Source organism: Callithrix jacchus, chromosome 9 (genome assembly GCF_049354715.1).
Source record: "Callithrix jacchus isolate 240 chromosome 9, calJac240_pri, whole genome shotgun sequence".
Classification (NCBI taxonomy): domain Eukaryota; kingdom Metazoa; phylum Chordata; class Mammalia; order Primates; family Cebidae; genus Callithrix; species Callithrix jacchus.
This window is the reverse complement of record NC_133510.1, coordinates 124,642,449-124,668,623: the sequence shown is the minus strand read 5'-3', so window position 1 is coordinate 124,668,623 and position 26,175 is coordinate 124,642,449. Positions and strand designations below refer to the sequence as shown.

The 26,175-nt window shown below is 48.4% G+C and overlaps 1 protein-coding gene and 1 non-coding gene across 28 annotated transcripts in view; both read left to right on the top strand.

The window, feature by feature from the left end:
- The window catches only part of KDM2B (lysine demethylase 2B), a 161,456-nt gene extending 139,176 nt beyond the window's left edge, over positions 1 to 22,280 (top strand). For 10 of the 27 annotated variants that reach the window (XM_078337461.1, XM_078337459.1, XM_078337457.1 and 7 more), the window contains 10 exons: positions 6,665 to 6,808; positions 7,549 to 7,635; positions 7,819 to 8,079; positions 8,293 to 8,406; positions 9,068 to 9,106; positions 9,258 to 9,940; positions 10,871 to 11,034; positions 11,128 to 11,289; positions 11,930 to 12,148; positions 21,184 to 22,280. In XM_078337461.1, coding sequence (XP_078193587.1) covers positions 6,665 to 6,808; positions 7,549 to 7,635; positions 7,819 to 8,079; positions 8,293 to 8,406; positions 9,068 to 9,106; positions 9,258 to 9,940; positions 10,871 to 11,034; positions 11,128 to 11,289; positions 11,930 to 12,148; positions 21,184 to 21,365 — 2,055 coding nt within the window. In that variant the 3' untranslated portion in view covers positions 21,366 to 22,280. Of the gene's footprint in view, positions 1 to 6,664; positions 6,809 to 7,548; positions 7,637 to 7,810; positions 8,080 to 8,292; positions 8,407 to 9,067; positions 9,107 to 9,257; positions 9,941 to 10,870; positions 11,035 to 11,127; positions 11,290 to 11,929; positions 12,149 to 21,183 lie in introns of all 27 variants that reach the window. The other 17 variants (XM_078337460.1, XM_078337468.1, XM_054238997.2 and 14 more) reach the window with 3 other exon arrangements.
- On the top strand, positions 14,147 to 14,250 carry LOC118144594 (U6 spliceosomal RNA). Its single transcript, XR_004729362.1, has one exon. It is a non-coding gene; the product is annotated as a U6 spliceosomal RNA (small nuclear RNA).
- Positions 22,281 to 26,175: the final 3,895 nt, after the last annotated feature.

The following is a 26,175-nucleotide window of genomic DNA, read 5'->3' as shown; positions in this document are numbered from 1 at the left end:
GCAGAGTTTGTCTTTGAAGCCCCCAGTACACATACCCACATGCCCTGCCTTCCCCAGGGCGCTGCTGGGGGCGGGGCGGCGGTACTCCCTGTGGAGGAGGCATCTCCCAGTCCCCGTGGAAAAGCAGGCTCAGCAGGAGGGACAGGATTCCTCGGCCCTGGTGCACTCATCTACAGGCCCAGCCTGGCATAGGGTGAGCCTTTCCTCTGGCTGCCGATGCCCCCCCAGGCCCAGATACCTCACCTCTCTCCTTTCACACATATTTCTTGTGTATTGTTTTTTCAGATTGTGGTAAAAAAAAGGCATTAATCATTTTCAAGTATGCAGTATAGCAGTATTAGTATATGTACATTTTGGAGAAGTTGATCCCTAGAACTTTTTCATTTCGTCAAATGGAAACTCCGTACCCACTGAAGCACCGTCCCTGTTTCCCTTCCCTCAGTCCAGGCAGCCACCATTCCACTTTCAGTTTCTAAGAGCTAGACTTCTCTGGGGGCCTCACAGAAGTAGAATCATGCAGTAATTGGCTTTCTGTGAGTAGATTGCCTTGTTTATAGCCCTGAACAGAATGTCCTCAGGGTTCATCCATTTTGAAGCATATGACAATTTCTTTTTTTTTTAATGGCCAACTAATACTCTACTGTGTTTATACCAATTTTTTTTTCCCAAGACAGAGTCTCTCTCTGTCACTGTGGAGTGCAGTGGTGTGATCTTGGCTCACTACAACTTCCACCTTCTGGGTTCAAGCGATTCTCCTGCCCCAGCCTCCTGAGTAGCTGGGATTACAGGCGCCCGCCACCACATCCAGCTAATTTTTGTGTTTTTAGAACAGGCGGGGTTTCACCGTCTTGGCCAGGCTGGTCTTGAACTCCTGACCCCAAGTGATCTGGCCACCTCGGCCTCCCAAGAGTGCTGTGCTTACAGGCGTGAACCACAACGCCCGGCCCAGATTTTCTTTATCCATTCATCTGAACTGTTAGTACTCATTCAAGTTGCTTTCACCTCTTGCCTATTGTGAATAGTGTTGCAGTGAACATACCTCTTTGAGATTGTGTTTTGAATTCTTTTGGATATACAGCTGACCCTTGAACAACACAAGGGTTGGGGTACCAGCTGACCCCTGTGCAGTTGAAAATCTGCAGGTAACTTTCAACCCCCCTAAAACTTAGCTGCTCTTAGCCTATTGTTGACCAGAAGCCTTACCAGTAACAAAAACAGTCCATTAACACATATTTCATATGTGATATGAATTATATACTGTATTCTCACAATAAAGTAAACTAGAGAAAAGAAAATATTATAACGATCATAAGGAAAACATTTATCATTTATTAAGTGGAAGTCGATCATTGTAAAGGTCTTCATGCTCATCATCTTCACGTTTTGAAGGCAGAGGAGGAGGGGTTGGTCTTGCTGTCTCGGGGTGGCAGAGGCAGAAGAGATGGAGGAGGTAGAAGGGGAGGCAGGAGATGCAGGCACACTCAGTATAAATTTTATTGAAAAAAGCCCGAATATAAGTGAACTCACATAGTTCAATCCTGTGCTGTGGGCTTGCTGAGTCACATGCTAATTCTATTTTTTAACTTTTTGAGGAACCTCCGTATTGTTGGCCACAGCGGCCGTGCCGTTTTACATTCCCACCATGGGTGCACAAAGGTTCCTGTTTCTCTGTATCCCCACCAACATCTGTTATGTTAAGGGGTTTTTGTTTGTTGCTTTTTTTAAAATTTACTTTCTTTTGAGACAGAGTTTCACTCTTGTTGCCGAGGCTGGAGTGCAATGGCACGATCTCGGCTCACTGCAACCTCCACCTCCCTGGTTCAAGCGATTCTCCTGCCTCAGCCTCCCAAATAGGTAGGATTACAGGCACCGGCCACCACACCGGTCTAATTTTTGTATTTTTTTTTTTTTTTTTGAGACGGAGTTTCGCTATTGTTACCCAGGCTGGAGTGCAATGGTGCGATCTCGGCTCACTGCAACCTCCGCCTCCCGGGTTCAGGCAATTCTCCTGTCTCAGCCTCCCAAGTAGCTGGGATTACAGGCACGCGCCACCATGCCCAGCTAATTTTTTGTATTTTTAGTAGAGACGGGGTTTCACCATGTTGACCAGGATGGTCTCGATCTCTTGACCACGTGATCCACCCGCCTCGGCCTCCCAAAGTGCTGGGATTACAGGCATGAGCCACTGCATCTGGCCAATTTGTTTGCTTTTAGTAGCTATCCTAATGTGTGTGAGGTGGCATCTCACTGTGATTTACATTTGCATTTCCCTAATGCTTAGTGATGTTGAGCATCTTCTCCCGTGCTTATTGGTTGTTTGTCTATCTTCTTTGGAGAAATGTCTGTTTGAGTCCTTAGCCCATTTGAAAGTAGTTTTTTCTTTTTTGAGATGAAGTCTCACTCTGTTGCCCAGGCTGGAGTGAAGTAGTGCAATCTTGTCTCACTGCAATCTCTGCCTCCCAGGTTCAAGCACTTCTCCTGCCTCAGCCTCCCAAGTAGTTGGGATTACAGGCGTGTACCACCATACTAGCTATTTTTTTGTATTTCTGGCAGAGGCACGGTTTCACTCTGTTGGTCAGGCTGGTCTTGAACCGCTGACCTCAAGTGATCCACCTGCCTTGGCCTCCCAAAGTGCTGAGATTACAGGTGTGAGCCACCATACCCCGCCTAAGTTGGTTTTCTTTTGGGGGTTTTTGTTGTTGAGTTAGAGAACTTCTTCATATGTTTTGGGTATTAACCCTTATCAGGTCTCTGGTTTGCAAGGATTTTCTCCCATCCTGTAGATTGCCGTTTCACTCTGTCAGTTCTTTCTTTGCTGCAGAAGTTTAGTTTCACTGTTTGTACTTTTAATTGCTCCCCAAACCCCAGGACATTTCCACAGATTTCAGGGAATTTGTGAGCCTTCCTGAAATTAAATGCATTTTTGTCTGTATGCATGCATGGATGTATATTTTTTGGAGAGAGGGTCCATGTGACCCATTGGATCCTATAGAACTTAAAAGAGCTTGTCTGTAGCAACTGTTGGGTTTTTAAATGGTGTCACCTAAAACTCAGTGTGCACCAGCAATAAACCCACAGCTGTCTTTTCCTTTTTGGCATGACACTTTCTCCCACCCCCCGTGTGCTGGGCCCAGTTATAGGAAACTTGTCTCGGATGCCACCTTATCTTTGCAGCTCTGGTGCCTGGTGCAGGGCATTCTGGTTGAAGGAAACCCCATTTTTCTATGTGTCCTACTCTCTTCAGCCTGACATGGCGTCTGGGACTAATAGCAGATGCAGGCTTGGCCTGACCCTTTGGGTCCTTCTTACTCTTCTCCCAGCCCTTCTGTTCTGCAAGGGCACTTCCCACGCATTACCCACCTGTGACATAGCAGGTCCACCTGTCTTCCTCTTCTGGCCCCTCCCTTTGCTCCACCTCTGGGGCTGCCGCTGTAGCTTCCTCCCCTCTTTACCATGTCCCTGCCAGTGTCATACTCGGTGTTGTGCTGGTGTTGTGCAGTCTGCCCGCCCCCCACCCCCATGGCCCCCAACAGTCCCGCCACTCTCTGCAGAAGCTTGACCTTTAGTGATATCTCCCATCCTGCCACCTGGCTCAGAGCCAGCTCTGCCATCTGCCCCACCACATCACAGACCCTCTTCTTGCCATGTGGGCTGTGCCTCACCCTGTGCCCCCCACTGCAGCCTGGTCCCCAGCAGTCCGCTTTGGTTTGGCCTGCTCTGCGCAGGTTGCTATGTCGTCGTTCACCTTGAGGCCCCACTGCCTTCCCCACTTGGCTTCTCTCCACCCTGTCCTCTGAGCCCTCCAGAAATCAGCCTCTGCTGCTTCTGATAACTCTTGAACATGAATTTTCCATGCTTTCTTTGGATTTCAGCAACTTAAGTCTTTGTCTTCCCAAACAGCTCATGGGGAGCAGCCGTCTCTCTCACTTCTGCACCCCTCAGGACCTTGCTTCAGGCCGTGGCAGTGTGCATTTGGTATTTGTTGAAGGGACAATGACTGCCTTGCCTTTTGTGTCCTGTTTATTAGAATTCAAACATTTGTGTCATTTCATCAAGTCATCTTCACTTGCCAGTGGTGTGTATATCCCAGCCTGCTTGAAGCTCCTCTGAGCAGCCTGGGCAACAGAGTGAAAGTCCGTCTCAAAAAAGAAAAGAAAAAAATTTTAAACTGAGTTTGGTGTGAAATAACTTTAGCTAAAAGAAAAAAAATAACTAAAACTTACATATATATGTATTTAGACAGAGTCTTGCTCTGTTGCCCAAGCTGGAGTGCAGTGGTGTGTGCTCATGGCTCACTGCAGCCTCTACCTCCTGGGCTCAAGTGATCCTCTTACCTCAGCCTCCCAAGTAGCTGGGACTACAGGCATTCACTAGCAAGCCCAGCTAAATTTTGTAATTCGTAAGGACAGGGTTTTGCCACAATGTCCAGGCTAGTCTCAAACTCCTAGGCTCAGGCAGTCTGCCTGCCTTGGCCTCCCAAAGTGCTGGGATTACAGGCATGTACTACCACGCCTGGCCAAGAAATGTTTTTTAGATTTTAAATTTATCTTAACAAGAAAGCCAATGACATGTTAATAGAAATAACATATTTTCGCGGGTCGCAGTGGCTCATACCTGCAATCCTAGCACTTTGGGAGGCCAAGGTGGGAGGATCACTTGAGGTCAGGAGTTAAGACCAGCCTGGCCAACAGGGTGAAACCCCCATCTCTACTAAAAATACAAAAATTAGCCAGTGCACTTATAGTCCCAGCTACTCTGGAGGCTGAAGCAGGAGAATTGCTTGAACGTGGGAGGTGGATGAAGGTTGCAGTGAGCTGAGATCATGCCACTGCAGTTCAGTCTGGGCAGCAGAGCAGGACACCATCTCAAAAATAAATAGAAAAGAAAAAATATATATTTTTATGAGAAATAATTAAATTTTCCAAAACAAAAATAATAAGAAGAATGGCATTGTGTTATGTCTTTGTGACTCTCTTTTATGTCTGGTTCATTAGAAAAAACCTGGTGTTGCCAGGTGCGGTGGCTCATGCCTGTAATCCCAGCTACTTGGGAGGCTGAGGCAGGAGAAATGTTTGAACCTGGGAGGCGGAGGTTGCAGTGAGCTGAGAGGCAACAGAGCAAGACTCCATCTCAAAAAAATAAATAAATAAAAATAAAAGACCTGGAATTTTCATATCTGCTCCTGTGTTTTGTCTATTGTCATATGTTGTTGTGGAGGGAGTATGAGGAAAATTCTGCCTCACACAGATACACTAGTTGGAAAAGGGAGGAGTATTTTAATAGCTTTTTTGATAATTGTGGAAATTCTGATACTCAAGTAGAACTCAACAGGGGGGTTTTTTAAAGGTTAGTTGCAATGTGGAATCTGAAACTGTATCAATGAGCTCTTCATACTGTTACATTGAAAGTCATCAGCCTGCCTTGCCTTTTGAGTAGCTCATTTGCTCCAGATGTTGTAACACCACGCATTGGTCATCTGGAAAATATTGGCTCCCTGAGTTAGGCAGATATTCCAATTATTGGCACGTGAAATAGTATTATTTTAAAAATCACATTTGTTAATATGATCACTGATCACTGATCTTATCAGAAAAGTATTTCAGTATTGGAAAGCTGTGCAGATTATGGTGGCTCATGTAAGTTTTCCAAAAGTTTAATTTTCATTCAGAAACTTGAATTTTTGTCATTTGCAATGAATGCTGTCATTTTTCTAGAAATGACAAGGTCACTTCTTTGATGTTCACAAAAATACACCAATGCCCAGGGGGTTTCTGTCAGTCATTCCTTTAAGTAAAAAATAATCTATGGAGGAAGTGGCCATTTCAGCTCACAGCTCAGTCTCGAGTGCCTTTCCTTTGGTACACGTCACCTGTGTGCAGAGGCACTTTACACATACTTCTTATTGTCACAAAGCATGTGAAAAGGATATGTACTCAAGGGGAAGGTTTTCATCAAGTAATTTTTCATCAGAGATATTCTTAGAGGAAACTGGTGATCTTTTTAACAAGCCTCTGGCCATGAGTCCCTCCGTGGCTGCTGGTGCAGCTAGGGGCCTTGCCTTGACTGGTGCTGAGGGGCCAAGTATCAATACTGTGCAAAAGGCAGATCACATCTGTTATTCCAAAGACAGTTCTGACCCCCCAGACTCTCTGTAAAGGTCTTGGGAGCGCCGTAGTCCATGGTCTGTGCCTTAAATACCCACTGGTGAGGTGCAGCCTCATCTCATCTGCATGGATCTGGGCTGGGTTCACGTCCCAGCTCCTTTTGGGCTTTTCTGAATGTGAGGCCTTCCTTGACTTCTGTATTTAAAATCAGCCCCCCTTCCACCCCTCACCCCAGCCCTCTAATTTTCCCCCATGTCTCTGTCTCAAACATGCTCTATTCATTTTTTCTGCCTCCCTCCACTAAAATGTAAGGTCTGGATGGCAGAGATTTTGAGCTGTCTTGTTCCTTGTTGTATCCCCAGCACTTAATAGTATCTGGCATGTGGAGGTAGTAGCCTGATAAGTATTTGGATGATTGAATGAGTGAATGTGCCTGGACTACTTTCTTGGTGTCTCCTGGAAGCCTGAGGGAAGCAGCTCATTGCCCTTGACCTGCCTGCCCCCTGGGGGTCTGTGCTTCCTGCCCCTGCTGACTTGCCTTCTTCTCTCTGGCTCCTTAGCCAGTGCTGCCCCACACCGCCGTGTGCCTCGTGTGTGGCGAGGCGGGGAAGGAAGACACGGTGGAGGAAGAGGAAGGCAAGTTTAACCTCATGCTCATGGAGTGCTCCATCTGCAATGAAATCATCCACCCCGGATGCCTTAAGGTGAGCGGCCCCATGGGGATGGGTGGTGCTGATGCTGTGGGGCAGGTAGGGTTGCTGGAGATGCTGGTGAGGTGGTGGGATGCAGATAGTGAGGTGAATTCCTGGCAGACCCTGCGTCTGGGTGATCCTATGTGTCAAGGGATAAGACCAGGGCAAAGAGGGCCTGGAGCACCCCAGAGACCCCGTGTCATCAAATGAATAAACACACCCTCACCTCCCAGGAGGTCAGAACCAGAGAAGGTTCCCAGAGTCTCAGTGGACAGCAAACACAGGCTGCTTGTTTGCAGCTGAGCCAGAGGGAGAGCCTCCAGGTGGCTCCAGGCTTCTGGGAGAACAAGGTTCTACACCTGACTCCTTCCTTCCCCCAGCACCCAGTAGAGTGCTCTGCAAAGTCCTTTCTGCGTGCCAGGCCCTGAGCTGGTGGCTTTACCTGGGTCATACCCCCGCAGTGAGATGAGCACACTAATGTTTATTGCCAAGGGCACCGGCCCACAGAGATGGAGTGACTTGCCCCAGGTCCCAGAGAGGCAGAAGGGCTCAGCCTCTGAACCCTGGCTTGGATCCACAGTCGCCCGTCTCTGCCAGCCTATGCAGCTGTGTTTTCTTTCGGCTGGAAACAGCATAGATGTGACATTGGGGAGGGGGTGCTGCTGTTTCTGGAAGATGTGGCATCACAGAGCCTCATGCCCATGGGCCCCTTTTCCGCCTTGCCGTCTTCTGAGTCCTGGTGTTCTTCGCAGATTAAGGAATCAGAGGGTGTGGTCAACGATGAGCTTCCAAACTGCTGGGAGTGTCCGAAGTGTAACCATGCCGGCAAGACCGGGAAAGTGAGTGCCGGGCTCCAAGTCCCAGGGTCAGCCTGGAGAAGGGCGGGCCTGGGCCTGGGCCTGGCAGGGACCAGCCTGTCCCAGGAGTGTCAGGCAGGTGGGGTGCCGTGGACCTGGGGAGGAGGAAGGGCAAGTCCAAAGGTATACAGTTGGTCTCTTCCTTCTCTCTTTTTGGCCTACAAGCAAAAGCGTGGCCCTGGCTTTAAGTATGCCTCCAACCTGCCCGGCTCCCTGCTCAAGGAGCAGAAGATGAACCGGGACAACAAGGAAGGGCAGGAGCCTGCCAAGCGGAGGAGTGAATGTGAGGAGGCACCCCGGCGCAGGTCGGACGAGCACCCCAAGAAGGCACCCCCAGACGGCATCCTGCGAAGGAAGTCTGACGACGTGCACCTGAGGAAGAAGCGGAAATATGAGAAGCCCCAGGAACTGAGTGGACGCAAGCGGGTAAGGACCAGGACGGGCTGGGAGGCAAAGTGGGTGGTCTGGCTGGTCCTGGGTGCTGGGTTGGAGGAATGGGGCAGGGGGTGGGCAGCGGGTAGAGCTTGGGATAATCCCAGCCTCTTGCTGCCCTGCGCAGGTCACCTAAGTCCTGAGAGCCCTGCCCCAAAGAAAGGAGGGGAAACCCAGTGAGTCACTCCTCTTCCCACCCCCCTTTAGGCCTCATCGCTTCAAACGTCCCCCGGTTCCTCCTCTCACCTCTCGCCGAGGCCCCCTCTAGGCAGCAGCCTCAGCCCCTGGTGGAGATCCAGTCTCACTTACTTCCAGCAGCAGGTGCTCCCACGACGCACGCCCTCCTGAGGCCCTGGGGACTAGCGAGTCCCGAGCTGTCCCCCACCCCACCCCGCTGATCCTCCACCCCACTGCTTCCTCTCCCAACACTTCCCAGGCCTCGGCCCCAGATCTCTGGCTCATGGTTCTGGCTGGGGGCCTGGGAAGCTGTATGTGACAAGAGCCTCTGTTGGTTGGGATGGAAGCTGTGAGTCCATGGAACCTTGGAGGAGTCTGGTGGTCCTGCTCTGCCCACCGCCGTGCTGTCAGTAGCCACAAGGTGGCGCCAAGAGTCTCTCCCAGCGCTAGTCTTTATGGCTGGGCCAGGGATGCCCACAGGCCTGTGCTCCAGAACTGACTCCCAGAGCCAAGGCTGATTTGAATGGGTGGCTGCACATCTCTGGGTCTGTGGGGTGGGAGGTCAGTTGGGTGGGAACAATTCAACCATACTCCTACTTCCAGCTTTTTCCTGGAAAGCCACAGGCAGGGCACACCCGTCTGTTGGTCAGACGTGAAGGAGATGGCATTTGTGGGGAAGGCATCCCTCTAGCCCCTCCTCTAGAGACTGTGGACTCATGGCGGGGTGGGGTGGGGTGGGGCTTCAGGGGGATCAAATCCCACGAGCCTGGGGAGCAAGCTTTGCATCCTTTCTTTCCCATGACAGCTTAAACCTGGCAAAGAAGATAAGCTTTTCAGGAAAAAGGTACTGTCTTCCCCTCCCTCCTGTGCCCGAGCTGTAGAGCTGCATGGCAGCTCCCTGGGCCACAGTCCCATGACAGGGGCGGGAGGCCTTGGGTGGGTGCAGCCCTGAGCCCCAGAGGCTGACTGCCCTCCCTCTCTGCTCTCGCCCTCAGCGGCGGTCCTGGAAGAACGCGGAGGACCGCATGGCACTGGCCAACAAGCCCCTCCGGCGCTTCAAGCAGGAGCCCGAGGACGATCTGCCCGAGGCGGCACCCCCCAAGACCAGGGAGAGCGACCACTCCCGCTCCAGCTCCCCCACCGCGGGACCCAGCACCGAGGGGGCTGAGGGCCCAGAGGAGAAGAAGAAGGTGAAGATACGCCGGAAGCGGCGGCTCCCCAACAAGGAGCTGAGCAGGGAGCTGAGCAAGGAGCTCAACCACGAGATCCAGAGGACGGAGAGCAGCCTGGCCAACGAGAACCAGCAGCCCATCAAGTCGGAGCCGGAGAGTGAAGGCGAGGAGCCTAGGCGGCCCCCGGGTGTCTGCGAGCGCCCCCACCGTTTCAGCAAGGGGCTCAACGGCACCCCCCGGGAGCTGCGGCACCAGCTGGGGCCCGGCCTGCGCAGCCCGCCCCGAGTCATCTCCCGGCCCCCGCCCTCCGTGTCCCCACCCAAGTGTATCCAGATGGAGCGCCATGTGATCCGGCCACCCCCCATCAGCCCCCCACCTGACTCACTGCCCCTGGATGACGGGGCAGCCCACGTCATGCACAGGGAGGTGTGGATGGCCGTCTTCAGCTACCTCAGCCACCAAGACCTGTGTGTCTGCATGCGGGTCTGCAGGACCTGGAACCGCTGGTGAGCAGCGGCCCGCGTCGGGCTCTTGGTTAATGCTCAGGTGGCACAGAGACAGCCTATGTGTGTGTGGAGTCGCTGGCGATGCTCTTTCTTTCCAAGCCCCAGTCCGGCTTCATTGTGCTCTGCAAAGTGTTTCAGCTGGCTATGGCGGCCTGTCTGGTCTTGTCAGAGGAGGTGACCCTGTTTGCTCCCTGATTTAGCTTCCTGGAGGGTGAAGTGAGGACCACCTGGAGTCCTTGGCTTCCGAGAGTTAGTCCAAGTTTCCATCAAGGCTGCCAGGTGCAACTTGAGTCCCAGCTGATATTTACCAGCTTTCTGGCTGTAGCTCTGCCTTACCCTCTTGTGTGAACTGGCGTACGCCTGCCTCACGGGGTTGTTTGGAGGAACAGCTGGTAGAGGGCGTTGTAAAGCCCATGGTAAATACTTGAGGGAGGCTGGGCACAGTAGCGCACGCCTGTAACCCAACATGTTGGGATGCCAAGGCGGGCGGATCACTTGAAGTCAGGAGTTCAAGACCAGCCTGGCCAACATGGCGAAACCCCGTTTCTAATAAAAATACAAAAATTACCTGGGCATGGTGGCACATACCTGTAATCTCAGCTACATGGGAGGGTTGAACCTCTGAGAATTGCTTGAACCTGGGAGATGGAGGTTGTGGTGAGCAGAGATTGCACCACTACACTCCAGCCTGGGTGACAAAGCAAAACTCTGTCTCAGTAAGTAAATATGTGGAGCACGAGGGCCATGGCTGTCAGAGCAGAGGGGAGGTGCTGTGTGGGGGCAGGACGGGTACTACACAGAAAAGGGTCCAGAGAGCTGAGTTAAGGAGCTGCCTCTAGAGGTTGGTAGATGGGGAGAGTTACAGCTGTGCACAGGCTTCCCAGAGGAGCCCCACCTCTGACGATGTATCCTCACTGGGCCGGTCCCCAGGTGCTGTGATAAGCGGTTGTGGACCCGCATTGACCTGAACCACTGCAAGTCTATCACACCCCTGATGCTGAGCGGCATCATCCGGCGACAGCCCGTCTCCCTCGACCTCAGCTGGACCAATATCTCCAAGAAGCAGCTGAGCTGGCTCATCAACCGGCTGCCTGGTGAGCCCTGGGCCAAGGGCCCCGAGTGTGTCTGCTGCAGTGGGTCCTGGGGGCGCATCCCCTGACCTGTGCCCCTTTCTGTGTTCCTTCCAGGGCTCCGGGACTTGGTGCTGTCAGGCTGCTCGTGGATCGCAGTCTCTGCCCTTTGCAGCTCCAGTTGTCCGCTGCTCCGGACCCTGGATGTTCAGTGGGTAGAGGGACTAAAGGATGCCCAGATGCGGGATCTCCTCTCTCCGCCCACAGATAACAGGCCAGGTGAGTTGCCAGGCTGGGGGTTTCTGTTTTTAGCCCCAGACCCCAGCATGTCCTCCATTCTTTTCCAGCCCCGGCTCTTCCCCAGAGGACATAGGGATGAGTCTCTGCTGCTGTGTTCTCAGTTTGCTTCAGGCACAGAGGGAATCTGGGAGGAGGCAGCCTCTCCTGTGCACATGTGATACTCCTCCTGGGGGCTCTGTGCTTCTAACTGCTTTTCTGTTGACTTGCCCCTCGTTGGCTTCCAGTCTTCACCGCCATCAGGATCCGTGTGGTTGCGCGAGGGCTTCCAGGATGGCGCCTCCCCGCTGGGCTGGGCTGCCTAGGTCTGTTCTTCTTGCCAAGCCACAGGGATCAGAGATGCGGTGCCGCCTCTGCACTGGTTGGCTTGGTGACTCCTGGGTAGAGTGTGGGCCTAGTGTTTCTAGGTCTTTTAGTTTTTCAAGAGAATCTAGAAGTCTAAGGTTTGAAGTGAAGTCTGATTTTTAACTGTTGGAATTCTGATTTTGGGAAGAAGCAGTTGATAACTAAGTGAAATCTGAGTGTTCTGTCTGGCTGGTGGCCCTTTTAGAAGTGTCATGTCAATTTGACCAAGCCTCCTCGATCAGATTGACAGGTTGCCCCCTCCTTCCTGCCCCACCAGGTCAGATGGACAATCGGAGCAAGCTCCGGAACATCGTGGAGCTGCGCCTGGCAGGCCTGGACATCACGGACGCCTCCCTGCGGCTCATCATCCGCCACATGCCCCTGCTCTCCAAGCTCCACCTCAGTTACTGTAACCATGTCACCGACCAGTCCATCAACCTGCTCACCGCTGTGGGCACCACCACCCGAGACTCCTTAACCGAGATCAACCTGTCCGGTGAGTCAGGGGCCCCCAGCAGGTCCGCCCAACACTCCGTGGGAGAGCCAGGAGGTTCACATTTGTGGAAAATGATTCCTGTGTCCACAAGTATGTGGTCACAGTATTAGGTGTTAGGATATGTTAGTAAACACAGCAGCCCGGTCCAGAGGGGAAACGCATTCAACAAAGAGTTACTGTTAAGAGTTGTAATAATTGCTACCCCAAAATAGTGCCGGGTAGCAGCTGGGAACACACAGCAGTTGTTCCTGACCCAAAACATGGACAAGGAACAGCTTCCCAAGGGGGTGCAGAGGAGCCCGACTGACAACCAGTGTGTGGGGACAGCAGGGGCTGGGAGCCATGGGCCCTAGTGGGCAGGAGGGAACTTAGTTTCTGTCTTTGCCTTGCCTTTGTCGCTCACATGCACCCCTGTGACCCTACTATCAAGGGGCCTGTTGTTGGAGAGAAAAAGAAAGTTACCGCAGTTAGTTCCATTTTTGTTCTGTGTCTGTGGCTCTTGTGGCAGAATCTTTACTTGCTCCACTTGCTGGTGGGATGGGAGTTGGTTCTGAAGGACTTGGGGCTCCACCGTGCAGTGAGATGCACAGAGTGATGCTGCCTGCTCTTAGCCCAACTAACCCGATTTTGGTCTGGTAGCTTTGGATGGTCTGGATTGAGGGGTGTCAGGTTTGGGTGAGACCAAAAAAAGAAAGAGAAAAAGAAACTTAAGCGTTTTTTTGTTAACCTTCGGAAATTACCAAATACCAAGAACACGTCTATTTTATCCTCCAATCACATTCTGACACAGCACAGTGATGATGCGCACGTTGATTTCTTCTCTGCATCACGTATTCATGCCTGTTAACCTTTCTGTCCAGCACGCCTCACAGCAGGGTCGTGGGAGCTTTAGATGGGATGAGATCATTCGGGACCTAGGAAGCCATTCCTTCTCCTCATGAAGTTTCCGCGGCAGGGATTGTCCTGCCTCATGGAGGCAAAGAACCGGAGTGAAGTAAGGCTTCTCCAGCTCCAGGCCCAAGTCATGGGCTTGAATTGGTGATGGGCTGCCCTTCGGAGAGGGCCCGGGAGTCCTTTTACTCTAAGCGCTGATGTTCTATTAAATCTTTTCATTATATCCTGGTTTAGTTATCATGCATGCATAGGAGATCTCAGCATAAATCCCCTCCTGCGGTGTGGTCTGTGCTGTGTATGTGTGTGTGCAAGTCATCTTCTGCATTTTGTTTTTCCAGCATGATACACTGAGGTCATCTTTTCATCTCAGTGCATACAGCTCTCTGTATTCTTTGCTTTTTTTTTTTTTGAGACGGAGTCTTGCTCTACCGCCCAGGGTGGAGTGCAGTGACATGATCTCTGCTCTGCAACCTCCACCTCCCAGGTTCAAGCGATTCTCCTGCCTCAAACCCGCAAGTAGCTGGGATTACAGGCATCTGCCACCATACCTGGCCAGTATTTTATTTTTAGTAGAAATGGGGTTTCACCATGTTGGCCAGGCTGTCCTTGAACTCCTGACCTCAAGTGATCCACGTGCCTTGGCCTCCCAAAGTGCTGGGATTATAAGCGTGAGCCACTGCATCTGGCCTGCATTCTTGTTCAGGGCTGTGAAGTATACTAAGGTGTATCTCTGTAACCTAGACTCTGCTAGATTTTCTTTGAAAAAAAAAAAAAAAATTCCCCTCATTGGTGTAACTAGTTGAGTCATTGGTAAAATAAGCTTGTCCTGATGCAAGCACCAGAGACGGAAAGAAGTCTGTGCCACAAAATAGATGATGACATGCTTCAAGATCCTTAAACTTGGTTGGAGGAACTGGTCTCATGATGAGTGAAGTTGCAATTCTAGCTGTTGTTCTGGCTGAATTCCATCTCAGAAATATTTACTGGGGGCTCAGGCAGCCCCTTGCGTTTCCCTTCTCCACCCCATCCTCACTGCCTGAGGCAATGCCTTAAGTGAGTTCTTTCTTCCAGTGTTTACCTCCACATTTCAAAATAGCAAGCCTAGAGCTCGCTTGGGCAGCCCATATATTAACATTGGAACAATACAGAGATTAGCATAGTCCCTGCGCAAGGATGACGCACAAATTCGTGAAGTGTTCCATGTTTTTAATTCAAAACAAAATGTAAAAGATAGCAAGCCTGCACTGCAATTTCTTGATTTGTTTTTCCATATGGACATGATATATTTATTAGCTTGCTATTAATATAACATGAATATTTATTATATTGTATCCTTCCCCCCCTTTTTCTCCCTCCATCTTTTCCAGTTTTCCATTGTCACTATTCTTTCACTTATTATGACCATGTTAAGTGTTGGTCACTGTTTAGCCAAATAGTGTGTTATGAGTACCTTTTCTTTCTTGCTCAATGTTTTTTGTTGTGTAAGTGAATTGCCTCATTTTGTTTGCTTAGTTTCTATGCAAATGGTATACCACAATTGAATGTTCTCCCCTCCCTACCCCCAACTCATCAGTCCCTAGACCAGTTTTTGTAAAGAGACCTCCCTCCTGACTTCTTTTCCTCCCCTTCTGTTTTCTCCTCTGGGACTGGCCCTCCTGGCCTGTCACACTGCTGCCCTTTGGGCTCTGTCTTTTCCTAGGTACCCTCCTTTCTTGATTTCATATCTTTTCTCTTGGTTTACCCTCACATTTGGTGAGAGACATTTTCTAGACCCTGTGTGTCTGAATTAGTTTTTATTAAACCTTCATATTTAGTTGCTAGTTCTGCTGGGTATAGAACCCTAGTCTGGGGGCCCTGCTGCTGCAGAAAGTATGGGAGGTTTTGCTCTACCATCTTTCTGCCTTCCAGAGGCAAGGTCCAAAACCATTTGATTCTTCATCTGTCAGTGAATCTATTTTCGCTCCTTGGAAGTTAATAGAAAATTGTCTCCAGTTGTCTGTAATTTTTTATGACAAACTGGTTTGAGTCCATTTCACCCACCGTAGAAGCCCTTCATTCTGGACATCTGTGTTCTTCAGTTGTAGAAAAAACTTCGCGAATTCTTTCTTAACTTCCTCCCCTTCTGTTTTCTCCTTCTGGACTAGTCCTCTGATTCCTCTCTTTCCTCCTAGTTTCCATGTCAGTGTCTTTTTGCTATATTTTTTGGGAGATTTCCCTTGCTTTATCATACAGTTTATACACTGAGTTTTTCATTTATGCTGTTGTGCAGTTGAACCATAGGAAGCTGCTGTTTTTATAGGTCGAAAAAAGTCAAATGTTGGCAATTTCACGTGGTTCAACTTATATTTTTAATTTTCAAACTGTATTCTCTGAACTTTTTGTAATGACCTGTTTCTTGGAGCCAGATATTTTCCTACCTGAGGATTTTAATGATGGTTTTATTGTCTTCTCTGCACTGATTGTTCCCTTCAAATGCTGTCAGTGGCCTTGGGAAGAGGCTCTCCTCAGCTGGAGTGCTGATACTTGCTTGTCCCCTCCACTCAAGGGTGATCAGAAGCTCTGGGCATGTGATGGAGCTTGTCTGCTGTGGACGACACTTATATGATGGTCTCTGTGGGTCATTTCTTTGGAGAGACCTGGCTGTTGGATCTTTCCATCTTCCTTTTAAGCTGGTCAGGATTGCCAGACTCTCCTCGATCTCTTAGGGGATAGGCTGGCCCGCCATTGGTATGGCCAAGTACGGAAGGCGGTTCTCAACAGTCAGCAGGTAAAGTTCCTGTAGCCCCCACTTTTGAGTGGGCACACCTACTTTCTGTGCCTGCTGGAGCCCAGCCCATCAGAGACTAAAACCCCAGTCGTCTTCTGGGAAAGGAATCTGGACATCTTACTGCTCCTTGAACAGATTCTCAACCAGTCCTTCTCTTACTAATACCATCTTGCAATATACCTGTCACTTCCAATACAACATTAATTTCTAAGAAATTGCCACTAAATACCTTGGAGATGTTCTGTAGAATAATTATTCTTTTCGGCTTTCCCCTCAGCCACTTTAGGGTTAAGCTTTCTCAAGTCTCCCAAATTATTACCTCTTCTCCAGCTTCCAAAATTAAAAAAATAATTATGTTTTAGTAAGATAATACATGACGTAAAATGGACCACCTTCGCCATTTTTGGGCATACAATTCAGTGGCATTAAGTACAGTCAGTGTTTTGCAACTGTCATCAACATTCATCCCCAGACTTTTTTTTCTGTTTCAGAGACAGGGTCTCACTGTGTTGCCCAGGCTGGTCTCAAACCCCTGGGTTCAAGCAGTCCTCCTGCCTAAGCCTCCCAACATTTGGGAATTATAGGCATGAGCCACTGCACCTGGCCTATTTTTTCCCCTTTTGTTGGCTGTGGTTTTGGTGTCATATCAATCATTGCAAAGTCTAATGTCATGAAGAATTTCCCCTGTGGTTTTTTTTTTTTTTTGAGATGAAGTCTTGCTCTTGTCACCAAGGCTTGAGTGTAATGGCACGATCTTGGCTCACTGTAGCTTCTGCCTCCTGGTTCATGTGATTCTCGTGCCTCAGCCTCAAGTAGAGATAGATAGGGTTTCACCGTGTTGGTCAGGCTGGTCTCAAACTCCCGACCTCAGGTGATCCCCCCGCCTTGGCCTCCCAAAGTGCTGAGATTACAGGTGTGAGCCACCGCACCCTGCCTTAATTTTTATATTGTTAGTAGAGATGGGGTTTCACCATGTTGACCAGGCTGGTCTCAAACTCCTGACCTCAAGTGATCCACCCACCTCAGCCTCTGAAAGTGCTGAGATTACAGGTGTGTGCCACTGCACCCAGCCTATGTTTGCTTGTAAAGAGCTTCATAGCTTTACCTCTTATGTTTACGTTTTGAATCATCTTAATTTTTTATATGATTGGTAGGAGTTCTGCTTATTTATTTATTTCATTTTGAGACGGAGTTTCACTCTTGTTGCCCATGTTGGAGTGCAGTGGAGCTCACTGCAACCTCTGCCTCCTGGGTTCAAGCACTTCTCCTACCTCAGCCTCCTGAGTAGCTGGGATTACAGGCATGAGCCACCACGCCTGGCTAATTTTATATTTTTAGTAGAAATGGGGTTTTACCATGTTTATCAGGCTGGTCTTGAACTCCCAACCTCAGATGATCCATCCATCCATCCCACCTCGGCCTCCCAAAGTGTTGCAATTACAGGCATGAGCCACTGCACCAGCATTTTTTTTTTTGGAGACAGAGTCTCACTCTGTCTCCTAGGCTGGAGTGCAGTGGTGTGATCTTGGCTCACTGCAACCTCCGCCTCCCATGTTCAAGTAATTCTTCTGCCTCAGCCTCCCACGTAGTAGCTGGGACTACAGGCACACGCCACCACACCTGGGTAATTTTGGTATTTTTAGTAGAGACAGGGTTTCAAAGAAAGCCCATGTTGGCCATGCTGGTCTCGAACTTCTGACCTTGTGATCCGCCCATCTCAGCCTCCCAAAGTTCTGGGATTACAGGCATGAACGACCACACCTGGCCAGGTCTAGCTTTTATTCTTTTGCATGTTGAAATCCAGTTTTCCCAGCAACAGTTATTGAAAAGATATCTATTACTTCATTGAATGCTGTTGACACCCTTGTCAAAAATCACTTAACCATATATTTGAGGATTTGTTTCTGGGCTCTGATTCTTGTTTTTTCAAACAGACTCTCGCTCTGTCACCCCAGCTGGAGTGCAGTGCCACGTTCTTGGCTCACTGCAACCTCTGCCTCCCGGGTTCAAGCGATTCTCTTGCCTCATCCTCCTGAGTAGCTGCGATTACAGGGGCCTGCCACCCTGCCTGGCTAATTTTTGTATATTTGGTAGAGATGAAGTTTCACCATGGTGGCCAGACTGGTCTCCAGCTCCTGACCTCAGGTGATCCACCTGCCTTGGCCTCCTGTAGTGCTGGAATTACAGGTGTCAGCCACCGTGCCTGGCCTATGTTTGTGTTTTTTATAGAGATGGGGCTTCACTACGTTGCTCAGGCTGGTCTTGAATGCCTAGGCTCTAGTGATACACCCACCTCAGCCTCCCAAAGTGCTGGTCTTACAGGCATGAGCCATTGTGCCTGGCCTACCTATTTTTTTTTGGATACGGGGTCTCAACTGTGTTGCTCTGGCTGGAATTACACTCCTGGACTAAAGTGATATTCCACTTCAGCTTCAGACTAGCTCAAATTTTTCAGCTTTATTATTTTCTTAGATTGTTTGGACAACTTGGGGTTCCATGCATGCACGTGAATTTTAGGATAGATTTCTGTAGATAGTGCTGACATCTCAATAGTATTGTCTTCCAATCCATGAACATAGGGTGACTTTATACTTATGTCCAGTTTCTTTCCCCAATACTTTATAGTCTTCAAAGTGCAAGTCTTTCCCTTCCTTGGTTAAATTTATTCTTGAAGCAAGGCATAATGGCACACACTGTTAGTCCCAGCTATTCAAGAAGGTGATCACTTGAGCCTGGGAATTCTAGACCAGCCTGGATAAAGTAGTGAGATTCCAGATCTAAAATGTTTAAAGGCCGAGGGAGAAACGATGAGGATGCTAATAAAAGTGATGTTCCCCCATAGGCTGGCGGGCGGGCAGGTAGGCCCCCGCACCAGCAGGAAACATCTGTCAGCCTGCCTGTGGAGGGTCTGAGAAACCAGGCTGGAGTCAACTTATGCACAGAGGGACCAAAGGAAAGTATTTTCCATCTAGCTTCTTTGATGGAAGGGTCTTTAAGTTCCAGTTTTGGGGAATATTTGAACCTCAAGCCAGGAAGAATCCTGGCTGGGCACGAATGAGTCTCCAAAGAGGGCCCAAATTAGTACTCAAAGACAACTCAGAAAAGGAAGCAGCTGGGCCTCCAGGTCTCACTTCACACTGAGTGCTGCCTTACCACTGACAGGTAACTGCCAGGATGCACTTGAGGCCCCCTCAGCTGTCTGACAGCTGCAGGGCACAGCAGTGTGCCAGCCAGATGGCAGGCGTCTCTGGCATGGGAGCTGCCTGCTCTAGCACTTGAAGGTGCCAAAGGAGAGGCAGGACTTGGGTCAGTCCCTTCTAGCCAAGAACTAGGCAAACATTACAGGGGAAAAATATCCCTGAGCTGGTGATGGGAGTTGGGGCAGTACAGCTGGATCTGAGTATGAAATGAGATGCATTCTGGGGATGAGCTAGACAGTGCTCTGGAAGGCAGATAGGGAGCTGGGAACACGGTCAAGCTGGAAGATTCTGAGGGTGATTTCTTGCTGAAAACGTCTAACCTGAAACTAAGCAAGTCTCTAGGCCTAATCTGCAGTTATAGGAAAAACACGAGATAAGGAACAAGCTAAATGACAGTGTGAAGACAGACAAGTGTGAATGTGGAACATCCTTTAAGGAAATCATCCTGGCCGGACAGGCTCAATGCCTGCAAGCCCAGTACTTTGGGAGGCTGACTGGGGAGGATTACTTGAGACCAGGAGTTCAAATCTAGCCTAGTCAACATGTCATAGTAAATAGTAAAAAATGAAAACAAAAGTATACGGAAATAAGCTTGTTATATTGGTAAAATCTCCCTATTCTTTATACTTAAAATAATCATGTATTGAGTTTTGGGGATCAAAGGAATTATATGATAGCATTCCACAACATCCTTCATCATTGGATTTTGCAGTAAGATTATGAAGAGGGTCAGCCATTTGTGGGGCGGGGGGACTACTTGAGGGGTTAATTAGAAGACTACGGGATGCCCTTTGGGAAACAGAGTTGTTGTCTGTTGAAGCATCTCTGTCTGTCAGCATTGTCCGGTTTTCCCATCCTCGGTCTAAAAGCGTGGCCTTCACTTGTGAATGTGTGTAGACAGCTTTCCAGCACCACTGCTCCACATTCGTGAATTGGTGAGCATCTGTGTTAATATTCTGTGCTGATGTGAGGACACTGTCTGAAAAGACTGACTGTATAAGGGATGTCGGTTTGGCGGCTCATGTGGTGCTCTGACTTGACTTCTTTCCACCACCTGCTCACCTGCAGGGACTCTGGTAACATGTAAATCACATAGGCTTTGTGTACACAATTGTGGTTTGCCCTTAGTCTTTTTATTCCCACTCAATTTAATAGAGAAATGAAAGTGCTGATACTAAGGATAATTAGCAAAGATCACAAATGTAATATCACTGAGGCCAGGCACAGTAGTTCAAGCCTGTAATTCCAGAACTTTGGGAGGCTGAGGCAGGCAGATCACTTGAGGTCAGGAATTTGAGGCCAACCTGGACAACATGGTGGAACCCAGTTTCTACTAAAAATACAACAAAAAATAAAAAATGAGCCAGGCGTGGTGGCACTCGCCTGTAATTCCAGCTACTCAGGAGGCTGAGGCAGGAGAATCACTTGAACCCAGGAGGCAGAGGTTGCAGTGAGCTGGGATTGCACCATCTCACTCCAGCCTTGGTGACAAGAGTGAGACTCCATCTCACAAAACTAAAAAGCACAGTCAAAGGGTGTGTCTGTAGATGAAGGTGTGGTGAAGTCTGAATTCTGCTTTTGCTAGAAGGGCATGTTCTGGTGCCTAGGCTGCTGTACATGGTCAGTCCTTGGGTTAGAGTCAAACAGCTGTCCCTCGTGCTGTGAATTGCTCCAAAGCACTGGGGCCTGCCAGAGCAAAAATGATCCCAAGATGCCCTTAGGGCTGTTCCTTCTGTGACCCACTGATGCCCCTCTGGGAATTTATCTGAAGGGAAGAGGCAGATAAATGCACAGTAATATACGCAGAGCAGTACTCATCAACAATATATTAGATGAGAAAAGCTTTTTGCCGTAGTATTTGTGTGAGCCTATCATTGTAAAAGCACATAGAACTATACTTACATGAGCCTACATCTGTATGGATGTATGTTGTGTGGTAAGATTAGAAGTGATTTTCACTTACTTGATTATCCGAATGCTTTTATATTAACCTTTATACCTGGTGGGTGAAACCCTTCCCCATTTGAAGAGAGATTTTAAGAAAGTAACACTTAGCATAGCACATTAGAGGCTGGAATATGTAGAGCTCTGACCTGTCCCCAATGCTGAGTGCCTGGTCTAGGGGTCCTTCTGGCTCCTAGCCCTCACACTTCACCATTACTTCTTCCCTGCAGACTGCAATAAGGTCACTGATCAGTGCCTGTCCTTCTTCAAACGCTGTGGAAACATCTGTCATATTGACCTGAGGTACTGCAAGCAAGTTACCAAGGAAGGCTGTGAGCAGTTCATAGCCGAGATGTCTGTGAGTGTCCAGTTTGGGCAAGTGGAAGAAAAACTCCTGCAAAAACTGAGTTAGTCCAAGGACAAGTATGTAAATATGGGGTGGGCTCTGGGAGGGGGAAAGACTTTACAAAAATGAGGGCTTTATTTTCCATTTGGAACTTGGGACAACAGACCACAAAGCAATTCCATTTTGCAAGTCTTTCCAAGGGAGAAGCTGTTCAACCACCTGTTTGGGGGATGTGTGAGCCGACACTTTCCTTTGCTCTAAGTTGTAACTGCACTGCTTTCTGGACCATTTCTAAGGCGGCTTTTACGAGAAGACATTCCCGTTGGAGAGTAGGGTGGACTGTGGAGAAATTCTCATACTGAAGCGCGAGCTTAGGAGTTTCTGTTGGTGGTGATGGTGGTGGTGTTTTGAACACTTCATTCCTTGCAACTCCGAGGTTTTGGGTATTGACATCAAGTGGACCACACACCACATCTGCTGCCGTCTTGACACACTTTTTGTTTGGTTTTGTTACATCTTACATTATGCAGAACTATTTTTGTACAAATTGTTTAAAAGTTATTTATGCAAGGTTTGAATGCATACCAGTGTTTTTATTGTTTTGAGATTGCCAATTTTCCTGATTTCCTTAAGGTAGGAGAGAACTTAACATGTACTTCATTGACACAACCCATCTACAAATGTGCCCAGATCTAACAAAGCAGGCTACGAGCTTCCACTTAAAAGCATGTTTAACTGGAAGTTGAGAGCCTGCTTTGTACCTCAAGAGTTACATGAGCATGTTGTGGATAAATATAAATTATAGTCGAAGTAAGATACTTTGCCAAGTTTCCTCTGTAGAGAATTCACTTTTCTCAAATTTTAAAATTTCGACTTCAGCCTTTGCACTCAGGAGGGTCTGCTCCAGCATGAGCTCTTGTATTTACATAGATCTAATTTATACAGTGAGTCAAGACGTAGAATAAATGCTCCCACATCGCCTTTCTTTTCGTTTTTTTCTCTCCTCTGAAGTGTGGGTTGAGTCCTCATTTAGGTCTGTAACATGGCTATTTCCTAGTTGTAAGGTTCTGCATTTATAAGTGCCATTGTTGTAAGGTGGTATTTCCTAGACCTTCCCTGATGTGATTTTACCTTTGTTGAATTTGTATAAACAATTGTACAAAAAAAAACCCACTCTTGAACTTGGAGGGTTTTTGTTCTAGGAGTGGACTAGAAGTTTAAGCCCAGAGTCAGTAAACACTGTTTTGAGGCCCAAACAACGTAATTTCTGATTCACCTGAGAAATGCAACAGCCCTGTGGTATATCATTTTTCTTCCTTCTTCAGAAAGAGATGTTTCTGGCTAATGAAGGTAACGGGAAAGAACCATGCTCTGACAACGGCCACAGGTAGTAATTAGACACAGGCTTAAGAAGAGTTGTTCATCTATCTGTGTGCCTCTTACCACACAAAATTACTTTCATGGCTACTCTGCCATTACCATTGCCTAAAAGTTTCCCAGATTTGGGATATAGTGGGAGCAACCTCAGGAGGCTGCATCCTGTACAGCTCGCCTTGGGCCTTGGTGGCTGGAGCAAACACTTGGTCATGAGGTGGCTTCCCCAAGTGGCAGATGCAGAAACGAGTGAGAAGTAATTTTATATTACAGAATTTTTTTCAAGACAGGACCCTGCTGGCAATGTCATACTCACATACAGAAACAACTGCTCTAGTGAAGCTGAAGATGGAGGTTAACCAACTTCCTTCCTCAGTGATTAAGAGCAATGTAAGACTTGGGCCCTGTGGAACAAGCCTTTCCTGCTGGTGGCTGAGTTTTATATTTGTCTCTTTTATTTTTGCCATGGCAAAACTGTTTTAATTAAAATGAGACAGGCCAGGTGGAGTGGATCCAGCACTTTGGGAAGCCAAAGCGGGTGGGTCACCTGAGGTCAGGAGTTCGACACCAGCCTGACTAACATGGTGAAACTTCATCTCTACTAAAAATACAAAAATTAGCCAGGAGTAGTGGCACATACCTGTAGTCCTAGCTATTTAGGAGGCTGAGGCAGGAGAACTGCTTGAACCCAGGAGGTGGAGGTTGCAGTGAGCCCAGATGGTGCCACTGTATTCCAGCCTGGCAATAGAGCAAGACTCCTTGTCCAAAAAAAAAAAAGACAAAGATCTCATCTAGAGCCATGTCTCCTCCTGTTAATCCAAATCCAGAGACCCTTGATGACTCAATCTAAAGATGCCTGAAGCCACTGTACCCCAGAATTTAACTCAAGAATCCACTTTATTCCATGGTTTATGAAAATGTGACTTTCCTTTGTAAGCCTGATTGTTCAACATGCAATGTCTTCATGAATGGTAAGCTACCTTGACACCCAGTAAAGTCATCCTCTTCCTTAAGAATTGCTTTAAGATTAATTGCTGTGAATGGCTCCTGTAGTCACTCAGTAGCCAAGACTGAGACTTGTGGCTCAAGTCGGGACTGGGTAGGCCTCAGGGTTAGAAGGCAGTGTTTCTCCTCTAAGGGTTCCTGGAGTACACAGGTCTGCTAGGGAGGAACTGTCAGGGCTGGGGATCTGAGCCACCACAGGGATGTACAATACAGCAGAGACACAGCAGATATCCAGTTTCAGGAGAGGTCACTATATAGTGCAGTGGCCATAGATGAACTCCTCCTAAGAGTACTGAACAACCCAGTAAAACTGTACTTCAGTACAAACCCACAGTCTCTGTGCAGACTTTTTTTTTTTTCTTCAGACTTGAGTTTTGCTCTTGTCCAGGCTCCAGAGCAGTGGTGCAATCTTGGCTCACTGCAACCTCCGCCTTCCCAGTTCAAGCAATTCTCCTGCCTCAGCCTGCCAAGTAGCTGGGACTACAGGCACCTGCCACTAATTCTTTGTATTTTTAGTAGAGTTGAGGTTTCACCTACCTTGTTGGCGAAGCTGGTCTTGAACTCCTGACCCTGACGTGATCTGCTGGTCTCCGCCTCCCCAAGTGCTGGGATTACAGGTATGAGCTATGGTGCCCAGCCCTTTTATTTTTAAAATGAGCCAAAGATGAGGCCAACCAAAGCTAAATGCTGCAAGCAAGCACTCTGAGCCCACAACACCATGTCTGATGAAGTAACAAGAGGACCATAAACCCAAGGGAATGCTTGCTGTGTCAAATCAGATTAGTAACCTAAAGGCTCTGTCCCTTCCTCTAGGGAATCTGATGTTTACAAAGGAAGACACCATGGCACCTCAAATGACATCCTTTCATATTGTGAAGATGGGATGCAGACTGAGAATTTTACCCGTATGCCATGCATGACCTATTCAAAAAAAATTTACTTACAGCAGCATGGGGTTGGGTTCAGTGGCTTATACCTGTAACCCCAGCACTTTTGGGTGGGCCAAGGTGGGCAGATCACCTGAGGTCAGGAGATCGAGACCAGCCTGGCCAACATGGTAAAACCTTGTCTCCACTAAAAGTATGACATTAGCCAGGATTAGTAGCATGCACCTGTAATCCCAGCTACTCAGGAAGAGGGGGCAGGAAAATCGCTTGAACCTGGGAAGCAGAGGTTGCAGTGAGCTGATACTGCGCCAACCTGGGAAAAAGAACAAGACATTGCCTGGGGAGGTGGGGGAGAGTGTAAAATTTCCCAGGCATGGTGATGTGCATCATATGCCAGTTCCTGGGGAAGCAGAGGTGGGAGGATTACTTGAGCCCAGAAGTTAAGACCATAGTAAGCTATGATGCCACTGTATTCTGCCTCCAAAATGTGGGTAGAAAGGCATGCCAGTCTAAAAATTCAAATTCCAGGAGGAAATGCTTGCCCTCTGCCAAACAAGCCAATTTCCATGTATCAAGCCTTTTAACACTAAAAATTTCTGTTGTCTGGCTAGTAAACCAGGGTTACTTCAAACTGCTCTTTAAGAAAACCCACCAAGCATTTTGTACTTTTTATAAAAAGCCACTGAAACACAATACACAAATCTAAGACTAAACATTAAACTGTTTTAAGCTGCGACTATGTACAAATCTGAATTTTTGAACTTAATTTAGACAAAACCAGCACCTACTACTTAGCTTCTATGGCCTGGATTTAAAGACTTCCCACCACCAAGTTATCAATTTGGAAGAAATGTTAAAATTTCCAGAGTCTTGGCTGGGTGTAGTGGCTCACGCCTGTAATCCCAGCACTTTGGGAGGCCAAGGTGGGAGGATCATGAGGTCAGGAGTTCAAGGCCAGCCTGACCAACATGGTGAAACCCTGTCTCTACTGAAAATACAAGAAATAGCTGGGCGTGGTGGTGGGTGCCTGTAATCCCACCTACTCGGGAGGCTGAGGTGGGGGAATTGCTTGAACCTGGGAGGTGGAGGCTGCAGTGAGCCAAGATAGTGCCACTGCACTCCAGCCTGGGTGACAGAGTGAGATACTCTGTCTCAAAAAAATTTCCAGTGTCTCATGAAAAATACGGAGCACAAGTGTGCGTTACTCACTGCAGAGTCAGGAGATAAGACTCTCAGAACCGAGACATTTTTCAAAAACATCTGCCCACTCCCAACTGCACTGAATTCACAGTTGGTCTCAACTCAACCATCCTGAATCAAGTCAAGTTGGACCTAAAAGAGATTTCAGAACATTTTTGCATAAGTTAATATCTCAAGTTTTTTTTTTTTGAGACAAGAGTTTCGCTTTTTCATCCAGGCTGGAGCGCAATGGTGTGATCTCAACTCTCTGCTTTCTGGTTTCAAGCAATTCTGCTTCAGCCTCCCTAGTAGCTGGATTATAGGTGCAAACCACCACGCCCAGTTAATTTTTGTTTTTTTTGTAGAGACAGTGTTTCACCATGTTGGCCAGGCTGGTCTCAAACTCCTGACCTTGTGATCCACCTGCCTTG